The sequence below is a fragment of the Daldinia vernicosa genome (assembly GCF_022497035.1).
Source record: "Daldinia vernicosa strain CBS 139.73 unplaced genomic scaffold F5Y00scaffold_8, whole genome shotgun sequence".
Classification (NCBI taxonomy): domain Eukaryota; kingdom Fungi; phylum Ascomycota; class Sordariomycetes; order Xylariales; family Hypoxylaceae; genus Daldinia; species Daldinia vernicosa.
This window is the reverse complement of record NW_025953924.1, coordinates 404441-422331: the sequence shown is the minus strand read 5'-3', so window position 1 is coordinate 422331 and position 17891 is coordinate 404441. Positions and strand designations below refer to the sequence as shown.

Here is a 17891-nt window from a genome sequence, read left to right as displayed (position 1 = left end):
ATCTACCACCATGTCTCTCGTCTTTGGAATAATATCGTCCAGACAAAGGATATCAAACATCATAGGCAACGCCTAATACGCTGATAAAAATGTCTCGCTCGCTTATTCTCTTCGCATCAGTATTTAGCCTAGCCTTAGCGCAAAGCAACTATCCAAACCAATCTGCACCTTTCAACCTCGTCCTGTCAAGCGATAACAGCACTCTGAATGGCCTCAAGCTCACCGCTTGCCACTCCGGAGCTGCCGTCGAGTCATTCTGTCTCGACGACAACGTCCAAGAGCCCCAATTCCAGACATTCTTCTTCAACGGCTCAGCCGAAGCACCCCAGGACCCTAGCTACCTACCTTCCGGTCTGATAACATGGACTTTCACCGGTGGCCAGCCGCCTTTTACTTCGAGCACGGCAATGTCGCTCATGTATAACCCAGCTTCCAACCTCGCGTTTCCGCTCATTTGGCCCAGCAGCGACACCGCTCAGCCTGTTTCGTTCACTGAGGATGAGCTCCTAGCCGTGGCGGCCAACGTCGACGACGCGGTTTCGCCCCCCGAACCGTTTGAGAACTATGTCACCTATTTGACTGATCGCTGGGCCGTGTGTACGACGTATTGGCAGGGGTACGGATATGTTGCGCTGCAGTACGTCCTGGGCAAGGAAGAGCCGCAGAACCCCAGCTGTCAACGGGTGACGGTGAAGAGAGTCTTTTTGGAGTCGTGAGAGGCATTGGGACGCCAACGAGCTGTTATATGTCCTAATCAACCTGGATCGGGTTCTATAATATACAGGTCATATTATCTTCGTGTGCCCTTCTTAGATACATAATTTTATTCTTTAATTATTATTTTACCATGTCAATAGACTATCATAGGTAGGTAGGTAGTGAATTATGACCGGCTTTCTAAATTATCATATGAATATCGAAACGCAGGATTAATCATGGAATCTTGATATATATAGGAGAGGCCACTTAAATGATTGAACTATTGGAATAAACTCCAATCAAATACCATACCATACGCCTAACCCCTATCCACCACTCCATAGAAATTATGCGTCAAATCAATTTCCTATCCATGCCCCCGTACCAATACCAATACCACCCTAACCACTGTTGTCCAATGTTTCGACATGAATATTCATTCAGTATGCCTCAAGGCTTTTGACAGCTCTTGTTCTGTCTAAAGCAGCCCTTGCTCATACCAAGCGAATCCGGAGCATCGCTCAAGCCCTGGAATACGTCATCCAAGTTGAAGCTGAAGTCAGAGACACCGCACGACTTCCCAATATAATCGCTGAAGAATGAAATAGCGTCAAGCCCGTTCTCCACAAACGTCTTAGCACCTTCGACGGCTTTGTGGACCGCAGTCACAGATGCGCCTCCAGGCACAGCGTCAAGGCCTTCCTCGACGAGAGTCGTCACGGCCGATAGCACCACGGCGCATATCACGTTGTCTAGCTTCGAAAGTCCCTGAATAACCACGTCAAGGATTGCAACGGCTCCCGAGAGGTCGCAAATACACTCGCCCGGCGTAAATTGGTTCCCGTCGTCGTCTTTGTCTATCGTGCTGGGGTCTAGTTTTTCTATGGGTACATCTGGACCTTTGCACTGCGGTTAAACCCCAAATGTTAGTCTCATTTTTGATTGTGCTATGGTCAGAGAAAGGGGGGACTACATACACCAACGGCGTTTGGGTCCGACCCTGGATTTTGCGCCGGGCAAAAGATTTTACACGGGGCGAGCTCTTTTTCCGTGTTCCCAGCTCCGAGGTATGAGAGGCAAATGCCTATCCTGCCAAAGTTGGCAATGGTATCGGCATCTGAGCGAGGGAGAACCGCTGCAGAGGCCGAGCCTAACAACCCGACCAAGATTGTAGTAGATAGGTGCATAGATAGTAAAGTGAACTTCATTGTGGGGAAGTATTCAACGTTAAGACGTAGAAAGATAATAACTATAAGGAATATTCAAGGTTAATAAAAGCTGAAGCGTATCTTTCCGAGATGGATATGTCTTCTGTGTGTAGTTCTGCTTTTCCTGACAGTGGTTTCGAGTTCGTGGGTATGATGGCTTTAATAGACTACACAGTCAGTTAAAGGTAACTGCTTGACAGGCTCCCTTACTTTAGGAAAAGGGAAATATCAAGTAAATCTCCTTATATGATAGTTATTAAAAGAGTCCAAGTACAAATCAGTTATACGTCAACGCTTCCTAAGTCAAAGGCCTTAACCATAGCTCGTGTAAATAACTAGCACGCATGCATCCATCTATTTTCAACAATTACCTATGCCACGTGCCTGCGCCTCATCAGCTGGGCCATCTAGTTACGACCAACAGCAAAAGGGCGCGCCAGAGAGGTGTATGCCCAAGGGCAACTCTACCGGGATGGATTCTATCCGGGGTTATCTATATAAAAACTGGAAGATGGCTCTTAATAAGAACGCCGAGAATTACCTACAGCCATGGGCAATTGGTGGTTATACATGATAAGGCTATTCCGATCCTCTGGGTTGGGTAGGCATGCCGTCGAGATTAGAGAACCAACAACGATAGAACTAACACGTCGGCCGCTGTTTCGAAACAAATCCAGCTGATAGCTGTTAAGCCTTACTTGATGGCCGGGCGCTTGTAGATCGGATGTCGCATCTCCCGCGAACGGGATATCCTGAAATAGAAATTGGGGGAATCCCGCACGACTTGATTCGCCAGTCAGCCGCATAGCCCCCGAGAACGGTAGCCCATATTATTTGTACTTCGCTGCAGCTCTTTATTTATATTCACTGCCCTCCGGAATTTGACCATTCCGTTTGTTGGTCCCAACTATCAAGCAAACTTACATCTATTTTTTCATAATGAAGCGAGCCACGCATGCTTTGCATGTGACAAATCGCATATCTTCGTGCCAGTGCGGCCTCCAATCGTTATTGAATGAGACGCTCTGTGGCTTTTGATCAGTAGGACATGGTATGGAAATAGATGTTTCCTACGACAAGACGAAGAAGAAAAAGCTACGGTATATCCTGGCGGAATGCTGCTTGCTAGAGATCTCTATGAATGCAGTGTTTAAACGGTAATGAAGCTTGCCTATTTAATATCACTTATACACTACAGGCTTACTGTTCTCTTCGAATAATATATATTGAGAGCACTTAGCTGACTAGGGTTAAATAAGTGAAAGGGGCTTCAGAGAGACTATTGTCATATGCCTCAACTCTGCCCCTTGTTGTCCGCTTCGCGATGAATACTTAGTTATTTTCCATATAATTCCTATAGGCTCTTAAGCTCCGTTCGCAAAACTTGCGCCCCCAACCTCCTTATCAAACTCGACGCAAGCCGACAGCCCGCATAGTTCGAATACATCCCTCACGCCTCCATCGATCTTCCCGTCTTCCTTATACCTATCCTTTATCTCGCCCGTGCTCTTCAGTTCCTGGCAGAACTCGCGCATGGCGATGTACACGCTCGTCATACCGGCTATAGGCCAAAGGACAATCTTGTATCCCAACTCCTTCGCCTCCCGCGCGTTAACCAAAGGTGTGACGCCACCGCTGACCATGTTTAGAAGACACGGGGTAGGCGCCATATCCTTGACTACCTGCGCCATCTGCTCTTTCGTCTGCATCCCCTCTAGGAATGCCACGTCGGCACCAGCCTCCACGGCGGCTCTCAATCTGCTAACCGCCTCCTCGTAGCCCCGCGACTGCAGCGCGTCGGTGCGGGCAATAATGACGATATCCGAGCCCATGCGCGAGCGCGCAGCAGCAGCGGCCCGGATGCGTGCTACGAATGTAGGCGTGTCGACGAGCTCCTTCCCGCCGAGATGTCCGCAGCGCTTAGTCGTCACTTGGTCCTCGATATGAAATGCTGCTACCCCCTGGAGAATATACTTCTCGGTGGTACGGGCGACCATCAGGGGTCCGCCGAACCCGGTGTCGGCATCCGCGATCACCGGAATAGCACGGTCGAGGCCCGCGATCATTCCGGCATTCGTCGCCATATCGTCGAGGGTGGTAAGACCGAGGTCCGGCTGGCCGAGGCGGGATGCAGCCGTTCCTGCGCCCGTCTGACCCGAAGTCAGTCTAAATATATTCGGGAAAGTACCCAAACCCACCGGCTTGCGGCTTGGGGAGGCAAGGTCCTACCTACCATGTACAACGCGTCGAAGCCTACGTTCAACGCCACACGTGCCGTAAGTCCATCATGTACGCCCGGACATATAACGGTCTTTTCCGGATCGGCAAGCATCTGCCGGAGCTTCGTTGCAGACTTAGTCTGGGCCATTGGAGTTAACTGATACGGAATGGCAGTTTCGTAATCTACAGCCCGCGATGGTTTAAATTGTCGTAAAATGAAATCTCCCGTAAATACCACCTGACTTAGATTCACCGAGTCCAAGACGCTCTCATTTGCATCTACTTCATATTATATTAGGTAGTATCTAGTCTAAATAAAAACTTCTCGTCTTCGCCTCTCCGTCCTCGGAACGCCCGGTGCATCTGGAACTTACAATAGGACCTTTGCTCTTTGGAAGTACCCGCTTTATACTCGCGCGGACTGGATCCAAAGGACTACTATGAGTCTATGATTGCTATTTAGAGAGCGGGTTTCCCCCGGAAATAACACGGTAAGTGTCTACGTAACTTGGAAGATTTATAATATTTGACAGATTCCATCGCGACTCCTGTCGATTTTCTCGACCTCTATTTATTGAAGACGGTGGGCTATCACAAAAGGACATATTGCCGGATGTGACCGTTTCAGTCTGCTACGTAAGCTCATCGCTGGGATACAACCCGTTTATAATTAATGATAACGATGAACCTGATGCGCGTTTGTGTGTACCGTGACTACTCTACCCATTTATCAGTTATGAGACCATTTCGTGTAAAAGACTAGGGGCAAGGTTCGTGTCGCACTGTCGACTTGCTGTCACAGAAATGGGCAGATTTCCTTATAAATGATTACTTCAGTTACTTCGATCATACGAGTCCTTTCATCAAATATTTATTGATTTCTCACCATATGCTTTATAATATTATGAGTAATGAAAAGTGTCATGACGTCTAGAATGGATGAGTTGCATTAGCAAAAGGTTTAAACCCTTTAGAACAACCAGTGGAGAATAAGTGCAATCGCTCATATGAAGAGGCTGGGGACGGGCTGACGTAGAAATTAGATCGATAAGTTCGTTCACGTAAAAAAATGTAAAAAGAAAACTCGACTCAGGATTTCAATCGGCCCTGAAACGGAGAAAAATGTATGCATGAACGGGGAGTCGAACCCCGAGCTCAACCTCACAACTAGAAGATGGAAGGGTTGAATGTTACCGCTACACCATTCATGCTTCAATTGTTGAATATTTGCCAGCTATTTTAGTATATATGTCCCGCTTTCTGTGCGACGCCAGCTAATATTTCAACCAGGGTTGGTTATTAGGGTCCTATATTTGGACCAATCAGAAGTGGCACTTCAGGTGAAGGTTTCCGACACCTGATTCTATGATTCATACGAATACTCTGATGTCCCTTGAGTAAATATGGCGTCAGCAGCTCCAAATAAAGAAACGGAGGTATCCTGGACTAAGCTGAATAATCCTCAACTAACTCGTGAGCCCATTTGGAGTATGCTAATTGGTCTTTACTTTTATTCCACTGTTAAGTACGCGCCATTAGGTGCTCTTACGGGTACTGGACTTGGGTATGTAAATATATTCTCTGAGGAACCGTATGGACTCACTACACGCCTTCTAATCTACATAGTGTTAGGACCTTTGGATAGAGAAGAAGTATTGAGTTGTCGTGTGTGTTTTGCCGAGGCCTTTTACGCGTTAAATACTATTATATGAGCGTATTATTCTTAGATCTAGTAGCTATGATGGTGAAATGAGGGCACGAATCAGATGTTTAATCCATTAGTTCTCTATTTAATTTCTTCATAGGATATCTATTTCTATCACTGGATTATCATCAAAGCTTAGATATCTGCGTGCGTAATCTATTTCGGATCCCAGCCCCATGATCATAGAGGTAGATAGCTCTGCTTTATATGTGCCTAGGTACCTAAGGCGTTGAATCGTAGCTTGCTACTAGGAATGGGGATTAAGAGTACCTATGTATGGCAGGGCAACGTTTGGGTATTAGAGATGTTTCGCCTGGGAACTACTTGATTATCGGAAGATAATCATACAATTTCCTAGCGGCGATGGACGTAATCCGTATTTCGACTCACCTTTCAACCAAAACGATGCGATTTACTTAACCACTCCTTGGAAATTAATAAATGTAAATAAGCTGGCCTAGGACTCGGAACGCATAATAGTCACATGAACATAGAATCAAGCGAGAAAGATGTAGGCGAAAGGCTTCACGGTAGTTGGTGATAGACTAAGAAGCATTGTCGTCATCGCCACGGAGAATAAACAATATGCTTAGCTGCGTGGTTTCAGATACATGTGTTTTAGCCCCGAGCACGTGGCACTTGTCTGGCCTGGTTATTGTTCTGTTACAGCTCTTAAATACCCGCAATGATAATTGTATGTATCACACTAAAAGGCAGATAATTTCCCATATTGCCGGCGGCTCTCGTGGAGGCAAAAAACCGGACAGGTTTATTAGGTCTCTAGCCGCCGGAGTACAAGTACATTTGTCTATAGTGTACGTATAGGTAAAGGATCTGCGTGCTGCTAACTAAAGCACAGTGGATGTGGCTGATCGTTCTTGGCTATAAAAACACTAACAAGCCTTTGGCGGGGGTTGGCAAAAAAGCTACGAAAGAGGACGGAAATTCCTAGGGTCGTAAACTGTGACCACAAAACAAGGGGCCAAATCTTTCAAAAGAATGGATGGAGCTCGCGTGTCCGTCTCCGCTGGAGATGAGATTAAATATCACTTGATGAGGGGTTATTGCCTACCAGTTTGGGGTGCGGCTTGCGTGATGATCAACGGCGGGATAGGAGTGTACGATCAATCAGTTTTGTGATGGCCTTCTCAATAAGGTTACTCTTGGCGTTGGATCACAGATCACTGCTTCAACCTCAATCGAGTCGGTCCTTGTTCGACATCCTTTTCTGTGTTTCACATTTAGGCTCTTGACTTTTGAACACACCGGTGGCTACTTAGTTAGACGACGCCTTGCAGCGCCGCAACGGCGCCGCCTGTCTAGTTTTTAAGCTTGGCGAAAAGCACATAAATAGTCCACTGCCAAGTGTTGGTTAGTATGGTTGACGGTTTTCGTCTCTAAAATACACTAGTCATTCTGCTCCTCCTGAACTATTCGTCCCTCTTGGGCTGTCGTAGGATGACTTGGCAGTCTTACATGGAAAATGTTTGGAAAATGTTTTCAGAGGCACTAATAAGAAGTTGCGAAACGGTGACAGAGGTTCCGATTTAGGGAGAATCGGCTGTAGGGAGCCTTCGGATCACTTAACTAGTAGGCCGAATTTGTTACGCCAGGCCGGTTGGCGGGATACAGGCTACCGAGCTCTCTTTACTGAATTTGAATGCGATCATCGTTGAGATCTTCAATATCCTCGTCGACCATCTCTAGATTTGGCCTGTTGGCGATAGTGTTGATCCGGAGCATAGTCTCTCGGCCTGGTCCTTCTCGATTCTTTCAAGGGGCTCACCGTTCTACTAACAGAACCAGGAAGGTCGAGTAGGTGGTATGTACATTTGGAGCCGAGTAACCGTGGAAGCTTACATCCGTACATTAGTTACATCCGTCCATTACACATTGGCAACATCACACTTGTCCACCGTTAGAAGCTTAATTGCAAAGCTAGACAAATGCTGTATAAGTATTGGATGGTTTATAGATCGAGGCTGGTCTAATAATAAAAAATGACCTTGCTACCGAAGTCTGAATGTTTATGTTTGCCTACCACAATCGATTAGTATACTATTACCTATTATCACCCTACTTTACTTGGCTTCTCCCCCTCTCCCACTCAGCTTTGCGAGAATCCATGATCATATATTTGAGTATACATTAGACATATCACAGCGGCTTTCTGCGTAAGAAATTGTAAGGTCTATTGACAATAGCCAATCATGTTGGCGTATCGGCAATTAAGCCATTGATTAGGCATATTGTGACGGGTTTAGGCGTGGAAATTCCCGCCAGAGACCGTAGACGCCAAGAGCTTTAAATCACCAGCAGGGTGTGCCATGCAAGAGCGGTAAGTTCCAAATTGCCGTTACTTCCTGATAACGGGTGCGTTTATACTATCGGATTGAAGCGATATGTAAGAAAAATATAAGCTTCTTTTTGATAAAACCGTGATATTGAGCGAAGCCGCGGCGCTTCTAGAAGTTCTAGACAGTGAAGGATAATTTCACGATAACGCGACCTATGCGGAAAATATCTTATTGTGCGCCTTATTCATCATTATCATTGTGGTATTTACGGGCGTCGAGGTTCGAGTTCTCCCCCGCTGTGGTATCGTGGATAGGTACGGAATAGACTAACGGAATCAACCCCTGATCTGCAGCCACATATTGAACGCCGAGAAGATAACGGGCTTGGACTCTCATAATAGTGTATCTGTTTTCTTCCAATTTTCCATTTTGCATCGGGGTATGCGAACAGGAATCTATCGCGTTGCAGTGGTATTGCGACCCCCTGTAGCCCCGGGGATGTTATCAACTCGATTAATTGCCACTTTTATCCTGGCATTTGTTATTTGATAACATTGAAAATGAATTCTCGTTAGGAAGACAGTTGACGGAGATGCTAGGTGCTGGTTTGAGACATAATACTACTGACAAAAGATGAAAAGTGAAAAGTGCTTAAGCGGTTGGCAGGATTGACGTAATTGCTGCAATCTCACCGAACTGGACGATGATTGGCGATACATTCGAAACGACAGACCCACAGCTTACGAATGCTGGCCTGTGCTACCCCTGGTTATGGTGGTTAGAGCGGGCTGGGAGCTGGGAACTTCGAGACAAAACGACGTAGTGATCTTCATTAGTACATATGTATGTACATGGGCCGAGCGGAAAACCCTTTCAAGGATTTCCCGACTTGGCTAGCCGGGGCTGCCGGGATCTGAATTTGGATACACGGATGTAGGTAGTACATAGTGTATGTAGTAGGTAAGAATACCTAAGATGAGATACGTTGAAGTCTGGATTAGAATCTAGAAAATAAAGTTTATAGAGTAAGGAAAGAAGCTTTTCTATTCTCGTGTCTAGACTTCGCAACTAAAGTAATTCGTCTCATATCCAAATGAAAAAAGTAACTAAAATAAGGTACGCGTAACCTTTTTACTTAAATACATGTTCTAGACTGTCATGTCATCTGGACTGTCAATGTCAACTTTACTGTGTTTGACAGGGCCAAAAGTATCATGGTGATGGGACGGGACGCAAAGGTACATTTTAATCACTTACTTACATACATACCATGCATACATGACAGGTTACTGAGTTTATGCCACTAATATGGAAAAATGAAAGCCTGCAGAGCACGTTTGGTGGCCACAGCAACTGGCCATATTGACGTATTAATTCCAACTTGTTCCTTTTCGCATCGGATTCCATGTAATGCAAGTTTAGTGATTCGTCAGCTCATGCTGCTGATTGTTCTAAATACAGCATTTTACAGATATACATTAAGAGGTAGTTTACGAGTTTGCTTTTCGTATTGGAATTTAAGAGAAGGGAACGGCTCGACGGGCTTGACGGGCTTGACGGGTAAGCGCATGGCGAAAAGATCGTCACAAGCACTGCCAGCCACGCCCACATTTTGCACATACGATCGTAGGCAATCCCACCAAGGAAAGGAGACGATGACGATATTTCTTTCAAATCAGCCTGAGTAACTCACCACCACCACCACTACTACTTTTGACTGAGAAATTCTTTGGTTTTAAATGCAACACTGTTATTAATGATTAGCAGTAAAGTTAAGGTGTTATCCGCTAATATGATACCCATGTCAACGGCCATGTACATGTTTACATACGTATGATCAGTGGTCAACTGGAATTTTAACCATTAAACTAAGGTAGGTAAGTAACGCACGTCTTAGTGTTAGGTACTTAAGTGTGTGGATTATCACAAGCCACTATTCGACCAGCGTCACTTAAACATGTCGCGGTACATATGTAGTAAACAATAAACGCCCCATAATGACCGATACAGCATCTTACAGAATCTTGAAAATATGTAGTCTGTAGTGTAAACAAGAGGTAAACAATAAAAGTCTTACTGGGGGATCTACAAGCCGACCGAGGCATGCTGTAAGTCAGTGGCCTATCAAACGAATATACAATACTGTCGACTATGTCAATGTGCGGTGTTGCCGCGCTAGGTAATATACACCTATCAAGGGTCAGGGCAGTCTATCTCATTGCTCATGGATGCGTGGTATACACGAGTCAGTATCAGATAGAAGAAATGCTCTCTACCTCCAAACAAACATGAGATAACTATACATCTTTCGATCTGCTTTGTTCTACAACGCCATGCGATATGTACGATATGTATAATATGTACAAGACAATATTAAACAATACTACTATGTCTAAACCCCTCTTAAGCCGTTAATCAAATCAATTATCAACCAACAAGTAGCTCATTGGAACGCAGGAACGCATAATCCAATTGGCTTTTTTATTCTTCTTGGATGTCCAACTATTCGATTGGCTTATTACCAAGACCCGCTCTTTTCCAGGGTTTCCTTATGTATTTCTCCTACTAGGGCCCTAGTTACCTTAACTTTTTCAAGCCTGTTCAAGCCTGTTCTCTCCTTGCTATTGCAGTTTCCGCTTAGCCCATTTGCTAATATCCACAACAGGGGGATGTACCGCATACCTATATACCATACCGAATGGTACCCCTCGATCAGCGGATCTAATACAAATCCTGGCAACCCCAATTTATCATCCCCCCCTAATCGTCCGCGCCTGTTCTATTATGGCCATTTGGCATTTATGTACCTAGTACATACGCCGCTGCATACGCTACTTGCACTATGCTGCTGCGTCCTCTAGCTTCCGCTTGTAGTACGGAGGTTGTTCCCCCTGTCAATCTTGTTTCTCTTCTTACCTCTCTACCATACCTACTTTGCCTTGATCGATCCCTCCTTTTTTTCTTTCCTTTTCTACTGACGAATTCCTCCCTCCTGTCTTTCGTTTTGTCCTTTCTTCTTCATATTGGAAATAACCATCCCTTCTTTACACGCCTAGTTTTGGGAAGCGCCTTACACGTAAGACGGGTGTGAGCGTTTGCTTTCTTTCACACGTCTCGCTTTTCCTCGCTCTATTGCGTGAGGTGTCATTCGTTACCACCTATCTAGGTACTTTTTGGATTACGAAAGCCTGAGAACCTCTCAGTAACAAGAGCTCTCGTGACATAGACTGTCAACCGTCGCGCCGCATGCTAAATCCACAGACACGGAATACTCTAATAACCGTCGTAAAGTAATTCGACAACTGATTTACTTGTTTGGATTAGAAACGAAAGTAGCGATACCGTTGAGACCAGCCCGGTTATAGTCGAGACGATCATCTCCTGGCAAGTTGTTGTTGGGGGAAATTTACGATGGGAGCGAGAATGCCCTCTCCGCATCAGAAGTTTTTCAGCATGCGGAACCCTTTCTCGCGATGCGTTCTCTTCGCCGTCGCGTTGTTGCTCTTACTCGGCGTTACATGGAAATCTGACCGCATAGAAGATGTTGGCTCGCGAATTGTCAAAGCCGCGTCTACCCATAAGAGCGATGTTTCGCAGCAACCGCTTGGCGATGGACAAGCAACCGAAAAGGATGTTGCGCCGGTGTCAAACCATGTAATGGATTGCAGCATCAACTCAACTCACATGGGTGAGCTCAAGGCGAAATATGAGCTTGGGGATACTTTTCAGTACTTCAAGCGATATGTCAAAATCAACCGCCAGCCCATAACGCGAAAGTCGATCACCAAGATTCCTCAGCAATTCCTCCCTGACACTTTTACTACGATTGATATGCAACACCCCAGTAACTACGGCAATGAGCAATGTCTCGAGCCACTTGAAGTTCCGGTCACTGAATCACCATATCCTGCGACCGGGAATCTGTCCGATTTCATGTTTGGCGTGTCAACTACATTTAAGAGATTCAGCTCCGAAAAGACTAGCCCAGTGAATGAATGGACATACTGGTTAACCGATGGCAAGGGCCACTCTAATGGTGGCAAATTGATCCTATTGCTCCTGGACGCGACGGAAGATCAGATACTTCACGCCAAGACGATATTACATCACGCTGGAATTGATGTTGATGTCTACCACTCCGACTCATCAATGGAGATGGCCGTTCGCTATCTCACCCTCATCCCGACTTTATACAATCACCCCGAGCGACCGTCCAAGAAATGGCTCGTGTCATGCGACGACGACACATTTTTCCCTAGTGTCCACGCACTCACAAAGAAGTTTGAAGATTACGATCCCAGCGAAATGCTTTACATTGGGACTTTATCTGAGGATGTTAACAATGTCGATCGCCATGGTTCGCAAGCTTTCGGTGGCGCTGGTGTATTCCTCTCGGTGCCATTGGCAGCGCAAATTGCAAAGGACTATGATAGTTGCAGAACGGATGAGAAGATCCATGAATCGAACTCGGGTTGGGGTCCTCAGGGCGATATTTTGCTCCGCAAGTGCATCTACGAAAACACAGATGTGCGCCTGTCTGTCCTCCGTGGTCTATACCAGCTTGACCTATACGGTGACCCCTCTGGTTTCTACGAGTCTGGCATTAAGCCTATTTCTCTTCACCACTTTAAGGGTGGCGGGTGGCATTCGGCTCTGCCTTGGGAGTACACTAAGATTGCTCATATCTGTGGCGAGGACTGTACCCTTCAGCGATTCCGAACCAGCGATAACTTCATCATCTCAACGGGCTTCAGTGTCGCTCACTACCCTCAAGGCATCAATTTTAACCTTGCTCAGATGGAGCGAACATTTGCGGCCGCGCCTCAAGATAAGGGCTGGAATCTGGACTACGTCTTTGACCCGCAACGACCTAGCCTTTTGAAGACAGGTCGTAAGGTTAGTTGGGATCTCCAGGAAGCACGCGTAAACGAGGACAACACCGTTACCCACGTCTACGTACGAAAGGCTAATGACTGGAGATGGGTTGACCGAAACGGTGAACCGATGTCTCACGTCGATGGCATAATCGAGCTTGTCTGGGTCCCATAGAGACATTACACAGCGCGTGGCGAACGATCTAATGATTCTTGTATGATGGGATAGGAAATGGTAGATGTTTATGTTCGTCTACTTGACTTGGAGAAGGCCGGGTTGGAAACCCATATGAGACTTCGCTATGGATGTGGGATGAACCAGGCATCACCAATCTGTTTTGCGTACCCAGTCTTTTTGACTCGTTGAATGCCCACCGACATTGGCCTAGCAGGATATCTCATTTTTGAATGCTAGTTGGACCAATGAGAGCGGCTTATTCTGCGTTGGTGTAGCCTGTTTGATCGCATATTACCAACATTATGCGTTGCTGTTAGGATCGTGTCGGCGTTGGGCAGATTTATGCCAGGCTTTACCCATATCCAAAGTATACATTTACCCGCGCTGGCTATCGCACTCCGACTATCGAAAAACGAAGAGAAAATCCGATAATACATAATCGCTTTATTATTACCAGCATCACCTTATACCTTCTTAGTTGGTTCCGGAAGAGGGATTTACTTGGTACACTTATACCGTACTACACTTATTACTTACCACTTGGAACCTAGCATTAGTGGCGACTAAAGGTCGTTTTCAGCATTTACACTAGGCATCTTTATTTCTTCATCTCAGTATGCTGTCTGGGAATAGCTGGGCTGTTTTGGGACTTACATTTATTCCCCCGTCCATTTGTATGATACAGTTGCTCTTTGGGAAGTGGAGTTACGAGCATTAGATGCCCAGTGAGGAACATGGTGTCGTGTTTGTTGCTGACATGGTCAAGGCTGGCGATTTTGGGTTGATCTTTTTCTTGGGGCCAGAGGGTGGTGGTTATTCAATGTCGTGCTGGATGGCATCGCTAGCTCGGAATCGAAGTGCTCGAGACGAAGCTGGTAGATGCGTCGCTTGCGACTGTACATACTTAGATAGGCCAAGAGAATATGACCTTAAAACATGAGTGTGCTATACTATTGTAGGCGTGACATGTTTGAATGTAATATCTTGAATGGAATTTCGTGAACGTTAGAAAGTACATACAAGGGGAATGATATATGCCTTGTAATATTCATGTAGAATTATGCTTAACCTAGAACCTTTAGAAGCTGAAAGTGGTTTTGTATTGTAACTAGCCTAAACTTGTGTCTCACTTATGTAAGCTCTGCCCCGCACCCCACTAAAGAAACGGCTGCCCAAGGCGACCGCCGAATGTTTCTTTGTTTTGATGCGGACGAGATGAAGTCATTTTTACTTTACTTTATACTTAACTTACCATATCGACTTTACTAGCATATCTCGACGTAAATAACCCCCATCGCTTGAAGCCACTTCAAATAAAATAAAAAACGACTATGGCAATAGCTACGTACATATCCTGACACTATACCGTCTTCTTTATAATCTAAGTACTCGTTCGTGTCATACACCGGTTCGCTATGCAAAACAACATCCTCGCGGTCCCCTTCCGTAAAGGGGCCCATCTCTCGCTCTCGTCTGCTATCCGACAGTATATCTCTACCAAATATGACCAACACCCGGACATGTTCCGACAAGATTTGGAGGTAATCGATTCATTAAGACGCCAGGCCGTGAATGTGCGCGAGCCGCATCCTACTGGTGTCGCGAGACTACAGGCCTACGCTGGACAGCTTGTCTGGATCGGGGGGAAATTCCCTATAGATGTAAGTCTCCAAGTCATCTCTCGTGGCTTTATATTTACAGATCCTTTCCGTGCATAGATCGGCGCAGACTTCACATGGTATCACGCTTTAGGTTACAACACCGAACGACCCATAGTCCATAATAATCTAAAATTCGAACTCGCCAACATCTTATACAATCTCGCTGCCCTGTACTCCCAGTTAGCTATAGCAAGCAACCGCACCAGTACGGATGGTCTTAAGACCGCAGCGAGCTACTTCAGCCAGTCGGCAGGCGTACTGACACACTTGAAAAATGAGGTCATACCCGAGCTACGAACTACACCACCGGAGGACATGGATGAGCACACGCTAGACTCGTTAATACAACTCCAGCTAGCGCAGTCTCAAGAGTGCTACTGGCAGAAGGCCGTTATGGACGGCTACAGGGATGCATCAATAGCTAAGCTGGCTGCTAAGGTTTCCGATTTTTATAATGATGCGAGCGAGGCAGCTATGCGGTCGCAGGCTATCAGCAGTAGCTGGATTCATCATATGAGCGCCAAACACCATCATTTTGCCGCTGCTGCTCAATACCGTGCGGCCTGCGAATGTTTAGAAAAGCGAAAATATGGTGAAGAGGTAGCGAGATTGCGCGATGCTGTTTCTTGCGTGAATGAGGGGCTCAGGGAGAGTCGCGGCGGTTACTTGCACAAAACGGTAGCAGATGATTTAAACAGTCTCAAGCGAAGAGTAGAGGATGATCTTAAGCGAGCTGAAAAAGACAACGACGTAATTTACCTAAGTAAGTTTCCTCACCATTACTCCAATCAGTTAACACGGACGGACCTCAGTGCTAACTATCTATAGACCCAGTGCCACCAAAGTCGGAGCTTAAGATCTTAGATCGGGCCACCATGGCGGCTGCGCGAATACCACCACAAGTATCGGCACCTCTAAACTATCTCGGAGAGAAGGGCGAGTTTGGTCCTCCGCTCTTCACAAAACTCGTTCCATATTCCGTTCATATTGCCGTCTCTATATATGAAGAGCGAAGAGACCGTCTTGTAAATCAGGACATCGTAGCTGAACTCGAGACACTGAACGAAAGAATTCATGAGATTCTTTCGTCACTGAATCTTCCAGGTTCACTTCAGGCTTTCGAAAAACCGCTCGGCCTGCCTGGGACTCTGGTTCAGCACGCCGAGGAAATCCGGCAGGCAGATGCCTTGCACCGCTTGCAAAGAAGTTTCGCTGATATCGACAAGCTGCGCGCTGCTGACCTGGCAGTGTTTGAAGAAGGCAAAAGCCTGCTGCAAGCAGAAGAGGAAGAAGATGCTCAGCTGCGGAGAAAATATGGCACGGAACGTTGGTCGCGACCCGAGAGTCGTTCCGAGCCGAATCAAGGTGCAAAACTCTGGAAACAGGTAGCAGATGCGGAGGGTTGGTTTGCAAACAGCGAAAGCAGCGATCAGGTTGTACGCGACAAATTTTATAGCATAGAACCTATGTTGGCTGTTCTTACCGGACCAGATCGTGGCCTACTGGACTTTGTGCCCTCATCACGGCGCACAGAAGTCCCAGAATCACTTAAGCCCGCCATTGGACGTCTGCGTACGGCTTATAATAATATAGCACGTCTCGAGGGCCGCCGTCGTCGGAAAGCTGAAGCCCTCCGCGAAAAGGCCCGTGGCGATGATATTAAGTCTGACATCCTAACCGAAACGGCGAGATTAGAACGTGCCCAAACGGTGGCGACTGCTATTGTTCCCGCACACTTTGAAGAGTTTTTCGAAAAACGGCTGGACTCGCTTTATGAGCCAGATCTCAAACTCGTGCAGGCCGAGGCGAGTGAGCAGGAGAGGCTTGTTTCAGAGCTAATACGAGTAAATCGTGACTTCGAGAGCCAAAAGAAGACGGTGGGCGACAAAGGAAACAAGGAAAGGGAGCAAGCTCTTCAGAAACTCGAAAACGCCTATTACAAATACAAGGAATTGATCAGCAACGCAGAGGCGGGACGTAAGTTCTACAACGATCTTAGCCGCATAGTAGGTGGCTTCCGAGACGGTTCGCGGAACTTTGTAGCCGAAAGGAGACACGAGGCACGCATGCTCGAGGATGAGCTAAGTATGCCGCCGCTAAACAACTTGAGTCTTGGGGGGCCACAAGATCGTGTGCAACAACCTGTACAACCGACCAGTTCTTCAAATGGTTGGAACAGTGGCACAGGCTATCGAGATCAGCTACAGCAATCACAGCAGACCTCATTCTTGCCACCACCTGCTCCATCCAGACAACAGATCCAAAGTCCTGCCGAAGCGCACATTCAGTCATGGGTGCCGGTTGGTGAGACAGTGGCGCCGCAGCCGCAACCGCCGAGGGCAAATCCTATGCAAAGTGTATGGAGCCCAGGGACAGGCATTAAGTTTGCCAACACGCCACCTCCGCCTGGCGCCGCCGTGGGTGGCGGGGGGAACATAGGAAGTAATTCTCAGCAGGAGAACCGGCCGCCTGTTGCTGGAACTTGGGATCGCAACAGCGCGATAAGATTCGGTTAGAAAGCGAATACGTCGCGTCCTCGTAGGACGTAACCAGGCCACCCACACAGGTTGTCCCAATTCCTGTCAGCTATCATAATACTTTGGGCTCGTCGCTCGATGGTACCCCAGTACGGGCTATTACAAGAAATACCAGACGCTTTTCAGATAGAAACACTGCAAAAAATAATTAAAAGAATGAAGTTATACCCCTCATCCACAATTGCATGGTTTCAATAGACTGGGCTACGGTGTTCAAACGATGGTCGACTCTTGGAATTATACGGCCGGACTATACATGGAAATACTTATTGCCTATTACTAAACTATCCCCTGAATAAGGTCGTGGATATCATACAGCTCAGTTCCTCTAAGTGTAGTACGTGAGTACGTATTCGCGGTGGCATCTACTGACTTAACCATAAAGCTATGCCCGTGTAAGAGGATACCTAGGTAACATGTCCGGGACATAATTCATTAAGTCTATTTCGTTATCGACAATATACAAATATCATACGAGTTTCCGCTTTATCATCCCTGATGCAATGGTGCGA

General features: G+C 46.5%; 5 protein-coding genes and 1 non-coding gene across 6 annotated transcripts; 3 read left to right on the top strand and 3 right to left on the bottom strand.

The window, feature by feature from the left end:
• The first annotated feature begins 47 nt into the window (after positions 1–47).
• On the top strand, positions 48–894 carry F5Y00DRAFT_274263 (uncharacterized protein). The gene has a single exon (XM_048013328.1). It carries the CDS (start codon positions 90–92, stop codon positions 714–716), a length of 627 nt encoding a protein of 208 aa, XP_047867950.1. The 5' UTR covers positions 48–89; the 3' UTR covers positions 717–894.
• Positions 895–1004: 110 nt separating this feature from the next.
• F5Y00DRAFT_274259 (uncharacterized protein) lies at positions 1005–1907 on the bottom strand (the record flags this gene model as incomplete). The annotated part of the gene is made up of 2 exons (XM_048013327.1): positions 1005–1605; positions 1677–1907. 2 exons carry the CDS (start codon positions 1905–1907, stop codon positions 1150–1152), a joined length of 687 nt encoding a protein of 228 aa, XP_047867949.1. The 3' UTR covers positions 1005–1149.
• Positions 1908–3113: 1206 nt separating this feature from the next.
• On the bottom strand, positions 3114–4479 carry F5Y00DRAFT_228441 (Phosphoenolpyruvate/pyruvate domain-containing protein). The gene is made up of 2 exons (XM_048006626.1): positions 4141–4479; positions 3114–4057 (listed from the first exon to the last, which is right to left on the bottom strand). The coding sequence occupies exons 1-2, from the start codon at positions 4273–4275 to the stop codon at positions 3272–3274; spliced, it is 921 nt and encodes a 306-aa protein (XP_047867948.1). The 5' UTR covers positions 4276–4479; the 3' UTR covers positions 3114–3271.
• A 775-nt stretch (positions 4480–5254) lies between these two features.
• F5Y00DRAFT_t31 lies at positions 5255–5338 on the bottom strand. Its single transcript has one exon. It is a non-coding gene; the product is annotated as a tRNA-Gly (tRNA).
• Positions 5339–11582: 6244 nt separating this feature from the next.
• Positions 11583–13178, top strand: F5Y00DRAFT_251445 (glycosyltransferase family 31 protein; the record flags this gene model as incomplete). The annotated part of the gene is made up of 1 exon (XM_048009827.1): positions 11583–13178. One exon carries the CDS (start codon positions 11583–11585, stop codon positions 13176–13178), a length of 1596 nt encoding a protein of 531 aa, XP_047867947.1.
• A 1186-nt stretch (positions 13179–14364) lies between these two features.
• On the top strand, positions 14365–17717 carry F5Y00DRAFT_205514 (BRO1-domain-containing protein). Its single transcript, XM_048005423.1, has 3 exons — positions 14365–14842; positions 14900–15605; positions 15671–17717. The coding sequence occupies exons 1-3, from the start codon at positions 14597–14599 to the stop codon at positions 17356–17358; spliced, it is 2640 nt and encodes an 879-aa protein (XP_047867946.1). The 5' UTR covers positions 14365–14596; the 3' UTR covers positions 17359–17717.
• Positions 17718–17891: the final 174 nt, after the last annotated feature.

Excerpts from the sequence above, each read along its gene's own strand:
- F5Y00DRAFT_274263 (XM_048013328.1), top strand. The coding sequence starts at position 90 with ATGTCTCGCTCGCTTATTCTCTTCGCATCAGTATTTAGCCTAGCCTTA.
- F5Y00DRAFT_228441 (XM_048006626.1), bottom strand. The coding sequence starts at position 4,275 with ATGGCCCAGACTAAGTCTGCAACGAAGCTCCGGCAGATGCTTGCCGAT. Across the intron at positions 4,058-4,140 it reads GCTTCGACGCGTTGTACATG|ACGGGCGCAGGAACGGCTGC; the intron begins GTAGGTAGGACC and ends ACTTCGGGTCAG.
- F5Y00DRAFT_205514 (XM_048005423.1), top strand. The coding sequence starts at position 14,597 with ATGCAAAACAACATCCTCGCGGTCCCCTTCCGTAAAGGGGCCCATCTC. Across the intron at positions 14,843-14,899 it reads GGGGGAAATTCCCTATAGAT|ATCGGCGCAGACTTCACATG; the intron begins GTAAGTCTCCAA and ends TTCCGTGCATAG. Across the intron at positions 15,606-15,670 it reads CAACGACGTAATTTACCTAA|ACCCAGTGCCACCAAAGTCG; the intron begins GTAAGTTTCCTC and ends AACTATCTATAG.